Here is a 17,791-nt window from a genome sequence, read left to right on the forward strand (position 1 = left end):
AGAGAATTCACCTCAGCGGGCTGCATTAAGTACTGCGACGAGCTCGGCATACAGCGGCATCTAACGGCGCCTTACACCCCCCAATAGAACGAGGTGGTTGAATAATAAAATCAGACCATCGTCGGGATAGCAAGGTCATTGCTGATGACGGCCGAGATGCTCGGGAGGTTCTGGGGAGAGGCGGTAATGTCGACCGTCTATCTCCACAACCGGTCACCAGCGTGAAGCCTCGATGGGAAGACGCCACACGAGGCCTAGTACAACAAGAAGCCAGCGGTACATCATCTTCGAATGTTCGGTTGTGTCGCATACATGAAGATCGCGTGTCCCTACCTCGCCAAGCTCGATCCAGGGGGCTGAAGGTCATCTTCCTCAGCTACGAACCCGGGAGCAAGGCGTACAAGCTCTATGATCCTGCGGGGGGGCGAGCTCATGTGTTGCGCGACTCATTTTCGATGTGAGCACCTTCTAGCAGTGGAACAACATGACCGAGGCAGACCAAAACCCAAATCAATTCACGATGGAGTACCTCATCACCGAGTTAAGAGAAAAGGAGGAGCGCAACATCGGGAACCGTCACCGTCGCCAGCAGTTGCACTAGGCACACCTACACCAACCCCAACCCCAATAAACTAGTGGAGTTCGCAACACCACATACTGCAGATTCAATGCTGGATGCCGATCACGATGATGATCTTGTTGGGTTTTTTGTCCTAAAACTCATAGTTTGTAAACAAAAACATATTATATATTCAATAAATTTATTATTGATGTTTATTCAGTAAAGATCATTATTGAATAAAGTGAATTTTACGATCATTAATCTAAATCCAATAAACTAAGAATACTCTAGCTATAGTATGATTACTTGAACTATATGTAGAGACATAAGAGTGGATCAAGTTCAAGTATATAGTCAAAATGATATAAAGTACAGGAATAAGGCTGAGTATGTTATCTTGGGGACACTATGGATGCGGCCCACTTTTGTATATGATATAAACAATGTGATCACTAAATTGTACAGGTGGAGACATGTGAGTGGAGGTATCCTATGCAATGAGTATTTCATAAGATCGGACCATGAAGAAAATCACTCTCACTTTATAATGTCGTTTACTGTTGAGACTGATTTTTTCACTCGATGATCTAGGTAACTCGACCTTAATCTTGAGCTAACTATGAACTCCTGTTTATTCAGAATTATTCTTAGATTTGCATGGGTGAGAGTGGCTCAAGTTCGTCGACTCAATAAGCCTCCCATTTCAAGGGTAAGACTGGGTGAATAGTTGGGGACATACGGTGCAAGATAGAATTCATTCCTACCCGCTTTTAGGGATAGTAGAGAGGTTGTTCCCTTAAGTACTGACTACAGGTCTTGAATAAGGGGCCCCACCCTCTCGTTTGCCCGAGAGGGATACGGTTTGGTGGTTGGACCACAACCCAATTGTTCATTAGAGGATCAGGGGAACTTAAGGAACAAGAAAGGAACAAGAAGTAACTTTAGGGGTAAAAACGGTAAATTGACCCAACTCTAGTTACGAACAACCTGTGAAGGATCGACTTACTAATCATGGTTATATCAAATGTATAGAAATATATATATAGTGAGGGGAGTGCAATTACTAGGCTATAGTAGAGTGTCCTAGTAGTTAACGAATGTTGGTTAACAAGGTTAATAAGTTTAGCCGGTTAATCTCGGATCGTTGGAGACCATGATCTGTAGGTCCGTTAGGTCCCCCTACTAGCTTATATCGAACTAAACCTTAGAACAGTGCGACGAGTGAGTTCGAAGTGTTTAAATTCAACTTAGGGAATATATGCTAATTATATACGGTTTATTTAACCACATTTTGTTTTAATTATGAATTAAACAACAAGAGAGAATTGGAGATATTTAAATAAGAGTTAAATATTTTAATTATGAATAGGGATTCATAATCAATGTGTCGGAATTTATTGGGATTGGCATTTGGTTTAATGTTAAATATTAATTAAATTGTTTAATTAATCATTTAATATTATTTTGATTTGAAACTAATTATTTAAATTAATTGTTAAATTAAAATCAAGAAAGTCAAAATGTTGACTTCACTTGATGGAAAAATACATGTTTGAGTTAGTGGAATATTGAGTGTCAATATATGGTTTAACCAAATTTGCATGTTTGCCAAATAAACCCACAAATTTGAGTGGAATTTTGAGTGTCAAAATTTGGTTAACTCAAACTTGCATACTTGTCACATAATCCCAATTTGAGTGAAATTTTGAGTGTCAAAATTTGGTAATCTCAAACATGCATGAACATACAAATATGACTCTATAAATAGAGTGATCAAGGTACATGGAAATTCTTCTTGAAAATTTTTGAGAAAATCTCTCAAAACACTCTCTTTACATATACTAAATTCCTATCAAGTTTAGTCACTCACCGGATTCCACAATCACATTCTATGACCGGAGAATAGTAGGAAAGACACTAGTGGTGGTTCGAAACTGGTTCGTGAGGAAAAAAGAATTTGAACTACAAAAGGTTAGTATTCAAACTCATTGAGTTTTTATGCTTTTGAACATGCTAGCTAATTTACTATAATTGATGTACTTAGCGTGCCTAAGATCCAAATTGCTTCCGCACGTGTTATAGTAACACCACCATATCTGGTGGCCAAGTACCGGAGGATGAAATACCTAGTGGGAGAGGTGAACCACTTGGACTCGCGGCGCGCGATCTCGAAGAAGAGGTGACCAAACTCCTTCGCCGAAGCAGAAAGGAACCCGTGCTGGTTGAAGGCAATGTAGGAGGAGATGACGTCCATCACTTAGAACAAAACGTGGAGTCTAGAGAACATGTCGCCGGGACACCGAGCCATAGGGCTCAAATGGGTCTTCAAACTGAAGCGTAACGAAGAGGGAGAAGTTGTGAAGCACAAGGCCCGTCTGGTGGCAAAGAGCTACGTTCAGAAGCAAGGAGTGGACTTCGAAGAGGTATTCGCGCTGGTGGCAAGGTTGGAATTTGTCCGCCTATTGTTGGCAATCACTGCACATCATTCCTAGGAGGTCCACCACATGGATATGAAGTCCGCTTTTCTCAACGGAGAGCTGAAGAAGATCGTCTAAGTCCGACAACCACCTGGCTTCCTAGAAAACGACAACCCCGACAAGGTCCTACACCTGCACAAAGCACTCTACGGGCTTTGGCAAGCACCACGAGCCTAGAATGCGAAGCTTGACAATACCCTTTTGTTGCTGAAATTCAAGCACTATGCCTTTAAGCATGACATATTCAAGCATGGCTATGGCAAGCAACGGCTGATCGTGTGAGTGTACATTGACGACCTCATAATCACTCGAGGCAACATGGAAGTTCTTGAGACATTCAAGAGGGAGATGTCAAAGAACATCAAGATGAGCGATCTCGGCGTGCTCAGTTACTACCTCGACATTGNACATTCTATGACCGGAGAATAGTAGGAAAGACACTAGTGGTGGTTCGAAACTGGTTCGTGAGGAAAAAAGAATTTGAACTACAAAAGGTTAGTATTCAAACTCATTGAGTTTTTATGCTTTTGAACATGCTAGCTAATTTACTATAATTGATGTACTTAGCGTGCCTAAGATCCAAATTGCTTCCGCACGTGTTATAGTAACACCACCATATCTGGTGGCCAAGTACCGGAGGATGAAATACCTAGTGGGAGAGGTGAACCACTTGGACTCGCGGCGCGCGATCTCGAAGAAGAGGTGACCAAACTCCTTCGCCGAAGCAGAAAGGAACCCGTGCTGGTTGAAGGCAATGTAGGAGGAGATGACGTCCATCACTTAGAACAAAACGTGGAGTCTAGAGAACATGTCGCCGGGACACCGAGCCATAGGGCTCAAATGGGTCTTCAAACTGAAGCGTAACGAAGAGGGAGAAGTTGTGAAGCACAAGGCCCGTCTGGTGGCAAAGAGCTACGTTCAGAAGCAAGGAGTGGACTTCGAAGAGGTATTCGCGCTGGTGGCAAGGTTGGAATTTGTCCGCCTATTGTTGGCAATCACTGCACATCATTCCTAGGAGGTCCACCACATGGATATGAAGTCCGCTTTTCTCAACGGAGAGCTGAAGAAGATCGTCTAAGTCCGACAACCACCTGGCTTCCTAGAAAACGACAACCCCGACAAGGTCCTACACCTGCACAAAGCACTCTACGGGCTTTGGCAAGCACCACGAGCCTAGAATGCGAAGCTTGACAATACCCTTTTGTTGCTGAAATTCAAGCACTATGCCTTTAAGCATGACATATTCAAGCATGGCTATGGCAAGCAACGGCTGATCGTGTGAGTGTACATTGACGACCTCATAATCACTCGAGGCAACATGGAAGTTCTTGAGACATTCAAGAGGGAGATGTCAAAGAACATCAAGATGAGCGATCTCGGCGTGCTCAGTTACTACCTCGACATTGAAGTACAACAGAGTACTGCCGGCATCACCATCTGTCAAGGTGCGAACGAAAAGAGGCTGCTAGACACAGCTGGGCTAGCAGACAATAACTCTACAAGGACGCTAATGGAGACCCGGCTCCAGCTGAGAAAGGCCGGCACTACGACGGCAGTCGACTCCACCATGTTTGCTTATCTGGTAAACACACGCCCTAACCTTGCTTATTTTGTTGGATACATGACTAGGTTTATAGAAGAACCTAGGGAGGAGCATCTTGTGACTATCAAGCGCATCTTGCACTATGTGGCCGGAACAAGAGATTGGGGTGTGAAATACTGTGCAGGGAGAGAAAAGGAGAAGCTTGAGCTAGTCAACTATAGTGATAGTGACATGGCCGGTGACGTTGATGATCGTAAGAGAACCAACAGGATGATTTACTTCCTCTCAGGCAGTGCGATTTGCTGGCAATCAACTAAACAAAAAGTAGTTGTTTTATCTTCTTGTAAAAAAGAATACATGGACGCTTCGACGGCAGCAACATAGGGGGTCTGGCTTGCGCAACTGATGGAAGAACTCATCGGAAAAGAAAACGATCCACCAATGCTTTACGTGGACAACAAAGCTACGATCTCCCTGATCAAGAATCCAGTTTTGTACGACCGGAGAAAGCACATAGAGATCAGGTTCCATTACATCCGGGAGTGTGTAGATCGGGGGCTTATCAAGATTGACTTCGTCCAAACAGAGGAGCAGCTTGGAGACATCTTCACCAAGTCTCTGGAGCGGATAAAATTTGAGCAAATCCGTTCAAAAATCAAAGTCCAAATAATAAGAAAATATACCACAGGTTTTAGGAGAAGATTGTTAGATAAAAGAGTTCTGTTTCTTTATTTAGCCTTTACACTTTTTTTACTCATTTGGTTGAATATTTTCTTTTGACCATTTTTAGGTGGCCATTTGTAGGTGAGTGGTACAGATTTAGTTGACCACTTTCGGCCATTGCCATTGGGTAGAATAGTTATTTAAATGAGTGAATCTAATGAGAAACCAATAACCGCTTTTTCTAGCTAAGTCAAATCCCAAGTTTCCTTCTCTCTATTATTTTCTTACGCTTTTTGTTTTCATTTTCTTCCAACAAATTTCCTTCGACTGTTTTTACTCGGTCAACCAGAAGTAGAGGAGAAAAAGAGATGAGAAAAGATATCAGAAATGACTGCGGAGAGTTGAGAGAAAGAAAGCCACAAAGTTGCAAAGTCAAGTGAAGAAGAAAGGATCCCTCGGGTCTGGATCTGGGTCGGATTCAACCCACAACCCGTAACAACCAGCCTCGACCCGAGAGACATTCCAGCTCAGCCCATTAACCATTCGGCTCAAACTGCTAGACAACCCAAGATCCACTGTAGCCCAATCCACCTGCAGCACGAGACTTAAGCCCAACAGACACATCTGCCCAAAACTATAGCACTTGCGACACGCGCACGCCCCGAACCTACGCCTCAACCCGAGAGGGAACTGAGAGGTGTCCCTCTCCCTCGGTGACACGTGTTGCACCTGCAAAAAGACACTCCGTCTTCAGCGGCTTAAAGGGCTTCTTCCTCCAGACGGGAAGAAGACGCGCGTGACCATTCGCGCCGCCGTCTGTAACTCACCCTCCCCCGCTTCTATCTCCCCTCGATTCCTTCATGAAACTTAAAGAGGGTGTTATAAGGAAGAGATAGGGATAGATTTCGTACCTTTTCTTGGATCGTAGCCTAAGATATTTGCTTCCAAAGTTCGTCCAAAATCATTTTCCTCGCCCGAGCTAAAATAGGGGATTTCTTATCGGGTAGCCGATTCTAGGGGTTTTCGAGGCTCGATTTCTTCACGAAACCTCTTTCTTATTCTTTCCTCAAGATAAATGAATTGGTTTGGAGGAACGACTTTGAGTGTGGGATCTTAATTTTGAGGAACCACTCTCGATCTGCAAGTTACCCGACACCCCCAATTTTCGATCTCTTGGGTATCTTGTTCTATGATGTTTCAGCACTCCATTCCTTCATAGAACTTGTGGGTAATCTTGTTTAGAAGCTATAGGAACAAGTTTGAAAGGAAATGGTGGAGAATTGCTCTTGAATTTAGAAGAAATCCGAGAGTAGGACACCCAAAATCTAAACCCTCATAACTCTCAAATGGGTGCTCGACCTTGCTCGAGTCTTGTTCCATATTCTTGCCCCTACTTCAGACTTTATAGGCGGAGCTTAAACCGACATTGAAAGCTCCAGAATCGTCGTGAATTGGCGATTGGATTTTCTAGAAAATCCGCCGGAATATCTACTCCGGTCAGAGCCTCACCGACTTTGGTTTTGCATAATAGCCGTTGGATGTGATGATTTGTCTATCTTCTAGATCATACCCAATTTTGGGGAAGATCCAACGGCTGATATTTGAGTTTCGAGAGATTTTTCTCAAATGGTCACCGTAGCTGCTCTGATTCTGATCAGAGGGGCATTTTCGTAATTATCCATTCTTCCAGGGGTATTATGGTAATTGTGCACTTTCTGAATATTTTAATATTATTTTCCTGAAAAATTCATAATTTTTCTAAAAATTCTTCACATCTTGTTGGTCATTTTTCCCTTCTTGAACATCTCGAAATTCCTTTTAGATAAGAAATTAAAAATCCATAAAGATCCTTGATAATTGGGAAAATGACCTTTTTGTTCTTTTCGCTTACACTTTCCTTCCCAATCGTTCTCCAAAAGTCTTGAGTCCTTAAGAGTACTTCTTAGGATTTAGAAATGACTTACTAAGACCCCATTTCCTTGCTTAATCCTCATAATTTCCTTCTTTTATCCTTTGGGTCTTGCATAGGTGGCTTATTGTTGTTGGATCTAANTACAGTAAAACTATCCCCTGACGGAAGTTTGAGAGCAACTATTCGAGTTTCACAATCTATAAGAGCGCGATTCTCGCCTAGACAATCCATACCCAAAATGACATCAAAGTCTTTCATACTTAATACTATTAAAGTAGCTTCTATGACACGTCCCAACACTGTCACACTACCTCCCTTAACTTTATGAGTAACCAACGAATTCTTCAGACACAAACGAGTATGTAGAACCCGAATCAAATAGTACAAAAGCCAAATGACCAAAAATGGGTAGTGTACCTGTAACAACTACGTCAGGCGCGTCGGCTTGCCTGCTTGTCGTTGCATGGGCTACAGCTCGTCCATGCTGCTGTCGGGCACCCCGGCCCCTTTGATTTTGTATTACATATCGATTAGTGTTCTGATTTGTCATCCGAGGACAATTCGTTGCAAAGTGCCATGTTTGGCCACAACTGAAACATGCATTAGTTCCAGCACGACACTCCCCCTTGTGAGGACGCAGACACTGAGGGCAATTAGTCTTGTTCTATGCTGGGGCTCTTCCGCGATTGGCATTGCCACCACGGGGTGGTCTGCTAGTCCTAGGATAGTTTCAGTCTATCCTTTACCCTTGAACTGCTATGTGGGATTTTTGACCCTGACTGTAATTTCCCAATACGAGGCGCATCAATGAGGGTTGCCATTTTGAGGGTTGCTGTATAATCTGTGGATGCCTGAGATGCCACATAACCTCTAATGTTCTCCCTTACACCGCGATAAAACGTTTAGCCTTGAGCTCGTCAGTGTTGACAAATATAGGAGAGAATCTTGCCAATCTAGTGAATTCCAAATCATAATCCTCCACAGATTCGTCACCCTCCTTGAGTTAATGAAGCGTTGCCTGTAACTTCCTCCTGGAAGTGATTGGATAGTATTTGCGGAGGTAAGCCTCTTTGAACTGACACCAAGAAATAGACTCTCCAAGTACTGCAATAATTTTTTGAGCACCCTTCCATCAGAAATGATCCTCTCCCTTCAACATATAAGTTCCACAATGAACCTGATATTCCAGCGGACAGTTCATGTAAAAGAAGGTTGTTTCCATAGCCTCGAGCCAGTTTTCTACTGCGACGGGATCTATTTTTCCACCATCAAAGGAAGGCGGGTTATGCCTCTGGAAGTCTTTCAGATAACGAGACTCCATAGTCATAGTCCCCGAGTCTCTAGTCCCTTGCAATGTTATCTGTTGCATTGCTGCCTGTTGCATTGTTGTCTGTTGCATTGTTGCCTATTGTATTGTCTATTGCATTGTAGCCTGTTTAGTGACTAGTGTCTGCATCATATGAGTCATCTAAGCCTGATTTTCCATGGAGGTTAACATAAATGCCTGTAGTACATATGTAGTGAGGCTAGTTGTTGGCTGGCTAGGTGGAACCTCTACATTATTGTGGTGGGCATCGGTGGGACCACCTCAGGAGAAGGAGCATTAGAGTCTACGTCAGGTAAATCTTGAGTCATTGCTCTCTTTTGACTCATTCCTAATCTTGGTGCTCGTGGTATAGGACTCTCGAACCATTGGGGCATTTCATCAACCTCCTCTTGAGGTTTAGGTACAAGTTGTTCTGCCTCAGGTGACGGAACATCAGTTTCTTGAGCGACTCTTCTTCTTCCCCTTCTAGGTCCAGGCCCGAGATAGGGTCCAAATCTCTTTGGTGCCATTTAGCTACCACAATAGAAAAATATTGAGCGCAAATATCATCTCATAAGGGAGATTGTGCAACGAGGAGATGTGATCGTCACACAGATAGCTTCAGAGCGCAACATTGCTGATCCATTTACAAACCCCCTCACGACTAAAGTGTTTGAAGGGCACCTAGTGATTCTAGGACTACGAGTTATGTAATCTAGGGCAAGTGGGAGAAAAGGCATGAGTATGTGATGCCCTAGTTTATTGTATTTATGTCTTTCTCTCTACTCAACATTATAAAACCCCACTAGAGTTTTAGTCCAAGTGGGAGTTTGTTGGGTTTTATGTCCTAAACCTGATAGTTTGTAAACAAAGATATATTCTATTTTCAATAAAGTTATTATTGTTGTTTATTCAGAAAAAATTGTTATTGAATAAAGTGAACTTTACGATCATTAATCTAAATCCAATAAACTAAGAACACTCTGGCTATAGTATGACTACTTGAACTATATGTAGAGACATAAGAGTGGATCAAGTTCAAGTATATAGTCAAAATGATCTATAGTACAGGGATAGAGCTGAGTACGTTATGCTGGGGACACTATGGATGTGGCCCACTTTTGTATATGATATAAACAATGTGATCGCTAAATTGTACATGCAGAGACATGTGAGTGGGGGTGTCCTATGCAATGAGTATTGCATAAGATCGGACCATGAAGAAAATCACTCTCACTTTATAATGTCGTTTACTTTTGAGACTGATTTTTCTTATTTGATGACCTAGGTAACTCGATCTTAATCCTGTTTATTCAGAATTATCCTTAGATTTGCATGGGTGAGAGTGGCTCTAGTTCGCCGACTCAACAGGCCTCCCATTTCAGGGGTAAGACTGGGTGAATGGCTGGGGACGTGGGGTGCAAGACGGAATTCACTCCTACCCACTTTTAGGGATAGAAGAAAGGTAGTTCCCTTAAGCACTGACTCCAGGTCTTGAACAAGGGGCCCCACCCTCTCATTGGCCTGAGAGGGATTCGGTTTACTGGTTGGACCACAAACCAATTGTTCATTAGAGGATCAGTGAGACATAAGGAACAAGAAGTAACTTTAGGGGTAAAACGGTAAATTGACCCAGCTCTAGTTACGAACAACCTGTGAAGGATCGACTTACTAGTAGTTAACGAATGTTGGTTAACAAGGTTAATGAGTTTAGCCAGTTAATCTCGGATCGTCGGAGCCCATGATCTGTAGGTCCATTAGGTCCTCCTCCTAGCTCATATTAGACTAAACCATAGAACAGTGTGACAAGTGAGTTCGAAGTGTTCGAATGCAAATTAGGGAATATGCGCTAAATATATACGATATATTTAAACGCATTTTTGTTTTATTTATGAACTAAACAAAAAGAAAGAATATGAGATATTTAAATAAGATTTAAATATTTTAATCAAGATGTGTCGAAATTGATTGGGATTGGCATTTAAATTAATGTTAAAGATTAATTAAATTGTTTAATTAATCATTTAATATTACTTTTATTTAAATTAATTGTTGAATTAAAATGGAGAAAGTCAACCATTGACTTCAGAAAAATCCATGTTATCTCAATTTTGCATGAACATGCAAATATGACTCTAGAAATAGAATGATCAAGGTACATGTAAAGTCTTCTTGGAAAAACCTTAGAAAAACCCTCACAAACTCTCTCTTCACATATACTAAATCCCTTTCAAGTTTTGTCACTCATCGGATTCCACAATTCCGTTCTAAGTCTGGAGAATAGTAGAGAAGACACTAGTGGTGGTTCGAAACTGGGTCGTGAAGAAAAATGAATTTGAACTACAAAAGGTTAATACTTAAACTCCTTGAGTTTTAATACTTATGAAAATGCTAGCTAATTTACTATAATTGAGGTACTTAGAGTGCCTAAGATCCAAATTGCTTCTGCATGTGTTATAACAACACCATCAATGGTGACTTACCTGGATGATGTGTGTCCTTACGTAGCGTTTCCACACAATTAGTGTATTAAAAAGTACGGATTTTTCCTCAATTAGATCCTATTTCATATAAAATAGGGTTATGATTGGATTCGGGAGGAAAATATGGAAAATAGAAGTCGAACGGAATAAAACAGGCTTACACGCACTTCCACGCGCCAACCACGCGCCGGAACAAGCTCACTCGTAGGTTCCATGCGCGAGTGACACGCGCACACGTTTTTCTGCATCTGCAGGTCGTCGGTCCAGTTTGGGTGCAGTGGTTTCAGGTGGACTGCGGGTCACTGCAGTTCGTTTCGTTGCGCAGGTACCGGGTCAGTTGAGAAACATGGGTCGGGTTGCCTGGCTGCGGACGCGTGTCGCTGGAAGGTTGGAGCCGCGTCTCCCCAGGTGGCGTTCGACGCTTGTCCGGTGGTTATTGGCGCACGCGAACTTCTTGCAGATTGATACATGGCACGCCGTCGCCTTCTCTCTCCTCCTAGCAGAAAAACGAGGTTTCCGATTAGTTTTCCAACATTCTTCTCATTTTTCTATCTCTCGATTCCTAATTCAAACCGTAATGACTTCTTCAACAAAGTTTTAGATCATACTATAACCTACGTGCCAATATTTTTTTTCTTGATTTTTACTTAATCATACAATGAGTTATGAGCGTCGGAAAGAGGTCCGATAACATTCTTACCGTTCTTGAAAAGATTCTCATATCTCAACGTTTCGTCCGATTTTCTTACAAAATCAGCGGTGGATCTTCCCTAGATGAAGATAGTAAACTCTAACACTCTATTCCCAAACAAAGATCTCAGATCTGAAGAGTAACGTTCGAGATCTTACCTTGCGGATTTCTCTCGGATCTTGACAGAAGATGGAACCTCAACAACATGAGTCTTTCTTCTCTCCAAGAAGAAGCTCCATAGTGCAAGTCTCGGTAGAGGATGAATTTCGCTGGTGATTCTCCAACAAGGACTTTGGCGATTTACTTTTCCCTCTCAAGTTTTCTCTCAACTTTCTTTCTCACAGTTTTTTCGTGGAGAATCCCCAAGACCCCTATAATGGGCTGAGGAGGAAAATGCACCTTTTGCCCCTCTAACTTTGACCTTTTTTTTTTTTTAGCGTTACAAAATTGGTGTCACCAATTTATCCTTAATTAAAGTTTGATTTTGCCTTTCAAAATTCAATTCAACCCATATGAGCCTAACAAAATTTTGCAATAACATTTATGTTAGACTTCATGGGGACGTTAAAGACTTTGTAGTCTTTGAATGTTTATATATGTCAGTTATATGTGACTAACAATTTAATACTTTCCTCATCTTCCCTTAATATTTTCCTCATCTTCCCTTTCTCTGTTTGTTTCTTGTTTTTCCCTTTCTCTGTTTGTTTCTTGTTTTCTATGTTGTTCACAAGTTTTTTTTTTTTTTTTTTTTTAAAATTTTAGTGTGGCTCTTTGTTGTTTTTGCCCTTCCAATAAGCATGTGTGGATTTTAAGTTGAAATGTGATGGAAGCTCCTTNAATTACTAGCCTATTGCGAATGAAATCTCTCCTTACATCTAAATCTAAATCTGCTTAAACTTGAAAACCTTATTATTCTGCTGCTTTGTTGGAATTACTCATACAAGTTTATTTTAAAAGAAGAATTGTGAATATTTGAAAAGGAGTTAGTTGAAGTTTGTTAGAAGAAAAGTCTTGAGAGGTTAGTGAAGAGATGGAATCAGTTATTTTTTATTAATTAACATGTTTTATTTATTTATTTTACTTTTTATTTAACCGTGTTACCTCTAATTACAGGTTTATTTTGACATTCGAAAATATGGTTATAATTTTAAAAGTATTTTTTGGTTCATACAAGAAATGTTTATTTAAAATTTAAAGAATATTACCTACAAACATATTTAAAAAATACACTTAAAATCAATTTATATGTAATGAAATATACACCAAAAACTCTATTGCTTCATAGTTTTCGAGCTCCATCACATTTTCATCACCAACAAATATCTCAATCGCTAGTAGCATTTCATTCCTACAATGAAATCAACTTTAAGTTTGTTTGTAATTATACTCTTATCCATTATAAAATATTTTGGGTTTAGTCATTACAAGTAAGTCGCTCCGGTATGAGTTGTGTAATTACAGCTACGTCAAAATTGTGTTATACCTATGTAATTACATCTTACGCTTGAAGTATCATTTACCATCTAATGGACAATTTGTTTACAACTAAACCGTAAGCTAAGTCTCTCTTGAGTTAATGAGAGAGTATGACCCCATTGTTTAAGTTCTGAAATCATCATGGACAGAACTACTCATCTATTTACCATATATGGGAATGAGTGAATTTCATGTTATAAAATTAACTTTTCTATCTCGACTCCATCTCAATGTATTTTTTTATTATTATTATTAAAAATAAGCTACTAAACCCATCATTTTCCTCAATCATGTTGTTCATATCATACAGAAACAATATACTATGAAGGACACGATTAAGATTAAGAATAAGCTATGGAACACTTAAATGTAAATATAATCATATAATCTAGTCATTAGATTACTAAGTTAGAAGACCTTAGCTATCTCCATTCTCCTTGTAGTAGTATACGCATATCATGTATTCTTAGAGTTCGACTATTTTTGGACACTAATACTCTTTTATAGTACTCATTGATATTACTGGAGATCATAATTCTCATACAATACTCATATTAAGTACTACTCAAGATCTAGTATTCATCTCAAGTACTACTTGAGATCTACACTTTTATATACTATAATTCTCATACAATACTCATATTAAGTACTACTGAAGATCTAGTACTCATCTCAAGTACTACTTGAGATCTACACTTTTATATACTACTCATCTCAAGTACTACTCGAGATCTCAAATTCTTTTATCTAATAATATGACCGTTGTCCTTATCTAGATTAGGTCACAAATAAAGGTTAGTTGATCATCTCATAAAACATAATACCATACATGATATGGGGAAGATAATCAATCAACATATTCATGCATTCCTAACATGCTCATAATCATCCATCCATGCTTTCATCAAGTTATATGAATCACTATTTGTCTATTGTAATCGTTCCTATTCCATACTTTTGTTACCCTTCCAATGAAGCTTAGTTAGAGTTTTAAAATTGTTAATATGCTTCAATACATTGAACTTGATTATATATGAATCATGTATGAAACATAAATTCATGAACAATTCATAATCTTGCATAGGCAGGTAAGCAAAGCTTAATTGAATTAAAGCAAAGTGGGGATTTATATGGTTTCACGGTTTTACAAGCCTCATCATATTAAAAGTGCAAGAACAAAGTTGTAGATGTGGTTCCAATAAATGGAAGGGAAGAAGAGTTATAGAAAAGTTTTGCCCCCTCTTTAATGAACAAAAGGCCTCTTTAATGAACGATGGGTAATAGTGTTGAATTTCTCGTCCACTTTTGTTTGTTTCTCAAATTTCCTCAAATCTTTGGGTTCTCCTTAATTCCTCACCTTAAATCATCTCCTCAAATCTTTGGTGAAGATAAAAGCAAAATTAGAAAGATGAGGAGGGTTTTATTATATAATAGAGCGCAGTGGATAATACCAAGTCCGGAGAAACACAAAGATTAGATATTGATGTTATTGAAAGGAAACTAGAGAGAGACACACAGACACACAGACACACAGACACACAGACGCAGAAACAGAGGATCAGATCAGTCGCTGTCGCTGTCGCTGCTGCTGCTGTGGCCGCCCTCGTGGTGCTCGCCCTTCTTCTTCTTCTCCTTCTTCTTCTTCTTCTCACCCTTCTCATCATGATGATCCCCCCCATGGATCTTGTCCTTGATCTTCTCCATCAGCCCTTCCTTGTGCCCTTCCCCATGGTGCTCCGACTTCTCGCCGTGCTTCTTCTCGTGCTCGTGCTTGTCCTTCTCGTGCTCGTGCTTGTCCTTCTCGTGGTGCTCGCCCTTGTGCTCCCCCTTGTGGTCTCCTCCGATGTGGAGCTTCTCGCCTATTTTCTCCATGATCCCTGACATGATGCTCTGCTTTCTTTCTTTGCTACATCCAATAACTTGAATGGGAAGGAGGAGCCTTATTTATAGATCCCCAACCACAATCCCTTGGACCACAAAATAATATTTATTAACGAATAAATTCACTTATCCAATATCCTTGATTTTGACGTTTTATATCGCTTTAATAATTGCGATTCTTTTTCTTACATGTTTACGCGCCAATACCGCGTCTCCCACTACTCCTACACCGTACCTTTCAACACTTTTTTTTTTTTTTTTTTTTTTTTTTTTTTTTTTTTTTTTTTTTTTTTTTTTTTTTTTTNTAATTATTTCATTTTAGGAGACTTTCTAATTTAACTATTTTTTTTTTAAAATATGATTTGAGCAATAAAGAAAGTTTCATCATTTTTTGGCCACTCATACCTTGCCGCGTGGACATGATTCGTTTGCCGACGTTTTGGGAAGGTGGAAGGGCCCATATTTATTTATTGTTTCTTTTTTTATTACACAACCCCGCGATCTGGCCGACATTAAAAAATGGTCGGTAAAGAAATGCCACGCGTCAACATCTAAGCATTCACGTGCAGTGTTCTTTCTTTATTTCTGTCTTCTAGCTCAAACCTGCCACTTGCATTCCTGACTTTTCTTTTAACTACTTTCTCAACCAACTTCTATATATAAATATCATTTTAGATTTTAATTTTTTAATTTTAAAAACTATCAATAAATTTGTAGGCGTGTAATTTTATGTCATTCATTTTAGTTAAAATCAACTAGAAATCTCTAAAACCTAATTCTCTTTCCTTCTTTTTTTTTTTTTTAATTAACTTCGTTATTGGTCAGTTACATACAACAACTTCGTTCGTTTAAAGTTCTATTGTGCAACAATTTGATCGTTATGTCAATGATTGTAGCATCACAAATGCCCCTCCGTCGGCCATTGAATCATCACAACGCCTCATCGGCCTTAGTCTCAATAACGCCATTAGTCGTGCTGTGGTAGCAACCTCATCGTCACGTTTCACTATTTGAACACATGTTTTGCAGAACTGGGCTTTTCTGGGCCCAAAAACGATTTCCTAAGTTCAAATAAATAAACGTTAAGCCCAAAACCGAAGAACCAAACCCATACAGAAACCAAACCAATCGTCTCTAAAGCTTATTGCAGGTTGGTTTTATTTTTATTCATAAAATTTGATTAGTTTGACTTGTTCTCGTTTGGGCCTAAAATGGTTGAAACCCAACTGACTATCACCTTTTTTTAACGTATTTAACTTTCAATTTTATTCAACCATTTTTAAATTTAAAAAAAAAAAACTTACCAAAAACGAAATTGAAAGTTTAGGGTTTAATAATTTAATAATTTAAATTTAGAAACCAAATAGATAATAATTTAAATAATTAAATTTGTTAATAATTATTTTCTAAATAATCTGTTTAGAGGGGGATTATTAAAAAAAAAATGTGATTGTAAAGTAATTCCTACCCAATCACTATAGATTTATTTAAAATGAAAAAATATATATATATTTCACATTAAGACTTTCAAAATTCACAAATGGATATTCAACCATGTGTTTTCTAGTGTACTTGTCATCTTCAAATGAATGGTTTATCACTGTCCAATTTTCGAGACTTTGAATTTGAGATTGTGACTAAAAGAAAAGACGAAAGCAACTAAAAGTAGAAATTAAGTTGAAAGTAAAAGTACAAAAATGAGAATTAAAAACATACGCCATTGTTGTCAAAACAAAATACAAAACACAAACCATGCAAAATATGTATTGTTCAAGTTTATTACAAACAGTGAATGAGAGTGAGATACAGATGAATATAAATGACGACCCACAAAAGTACAAACTAACTTACGCCTCGAGTTGACACTTCTTTGTGACCACTTAGCTCTCAAATACTCTCCTACCTCGACCGATACCTGACAAAAAAAAAAAATAAAATAAAATAGGCTCGGATCACATCCAATTCCTAGTAGATTTTCAATGACTTTCCTCTAGACTCTAGGAAGTTCAAGCCCTTTCCTACAATTATCTGAGTTTTTGTGTAGGTCTTGAAGTTCCAAATGATTCATCATGAGTCATCTACTTGTATACTCCCTAGTCCCCTTTCAAGATTGATTTACTGCATCGCAGTGTCAGCCTCAACTCGTCCCTCTACCCAATACAGGCGCTCTCCTTGACAACTATCTGTGTAGCCCCTAGTCTCTTCCAATACCAACTTACGAAGTCACGGCGTTGGCCTTGACCCGTTTCTGTATTCAATAGAAGCACTTTCCTTCACAACTACCCATGTAGTATTTATTTTCTTCCAAGATCGATTTACGGAGTCATGACATTTGCCTTGACTTGTCTCTACATTTAATAAGAGTCTTCGTCGAGCTAACTACCTATGTAGTCCCTAGTTTCTCTTTAGGACAAGTTTAACGAGATCGTGGTGTCAACCTTGTCCTGATCCTACACTCATTAGTAACTCAAGTGGTTTGAGAGTTCCAATAAGCTTCCTTAATCCTACTTAGATGTCGTGGAGGTTGATTAAGTCCTTTGGGGTGCCTAGGCAGTTTAGTCTATATCTCATGTTTCTCAAAACACTTGGAGTTAGCCCCTTGGGCTAAACCAATCCTTGGGTACACTTAGGTCTAAAACTCTAATCATCACTCACGATTCTAGGGTGCTAGGTCTACTTGAACGTTCTGATCTAGGTTAACATGTAAGTCGCTCTAGTTGTGGAGTCCTAATCTGAACTTGATTATCTCATGCATTTTTTACTAGGAAGATATTCCTATCAATCACCTAAAGCACAT

The 17,791-nt window shown here is 39.4% G+C and overlaps 1 protein-coding gene across 1 annotated transcript; it reads right to left on the reverse strand.

Annotated features, from left to right (window-relative positions):
- Window positions 1–14,513: 14,513 nt before the first annotated feature.
- LOC111799693 (protein SRC1-like) lies at window positions 14,514–15,048 on the reverse strand. Its single transcript, XM_023683137.1, has one exon. It carries the CDS (start codon window positions 14,995–14,997, stop codon window positions 14,677–14,679), a length of 321 nt encoding a protein of 106 aa, XP_023538905.1. The 5' UTR covers window positions 14,998–15,048; the 3' UTR covers window positions 14,514–14,676.
- Window positions 15,049–17,791: the final 2,743 nt, after the last annotated feature.

The sequence above is a fragment of the Cucurbita pepo genome, chromosome LG08 (genome assembly GCF_002806865.2).
Source record: "Cucurbita pepo subsp. pepo cultivar mu-cu-16 chromosome LG08, ASM280686v2, whole genome shotgun sequence".
In the NCBI taxonomy this organism is placed as follows: Eukaryota; Viridiplantae; Streptophyta; class Magnoliopsida; order Cucurbitales; family Cucurbitaceae; genus Cucurbita; species Cucurbita pepo.

What these genes read in the sequence shown, in the direction of transcription:
- LOC111799693 (XM_023683137.1), bottom strand. Translation starts at nt 14,997, where the DNA reads ATGTCAGGGATCATGGAGAAAATAGGCGAGAAGCTCCACATCGGAGGA.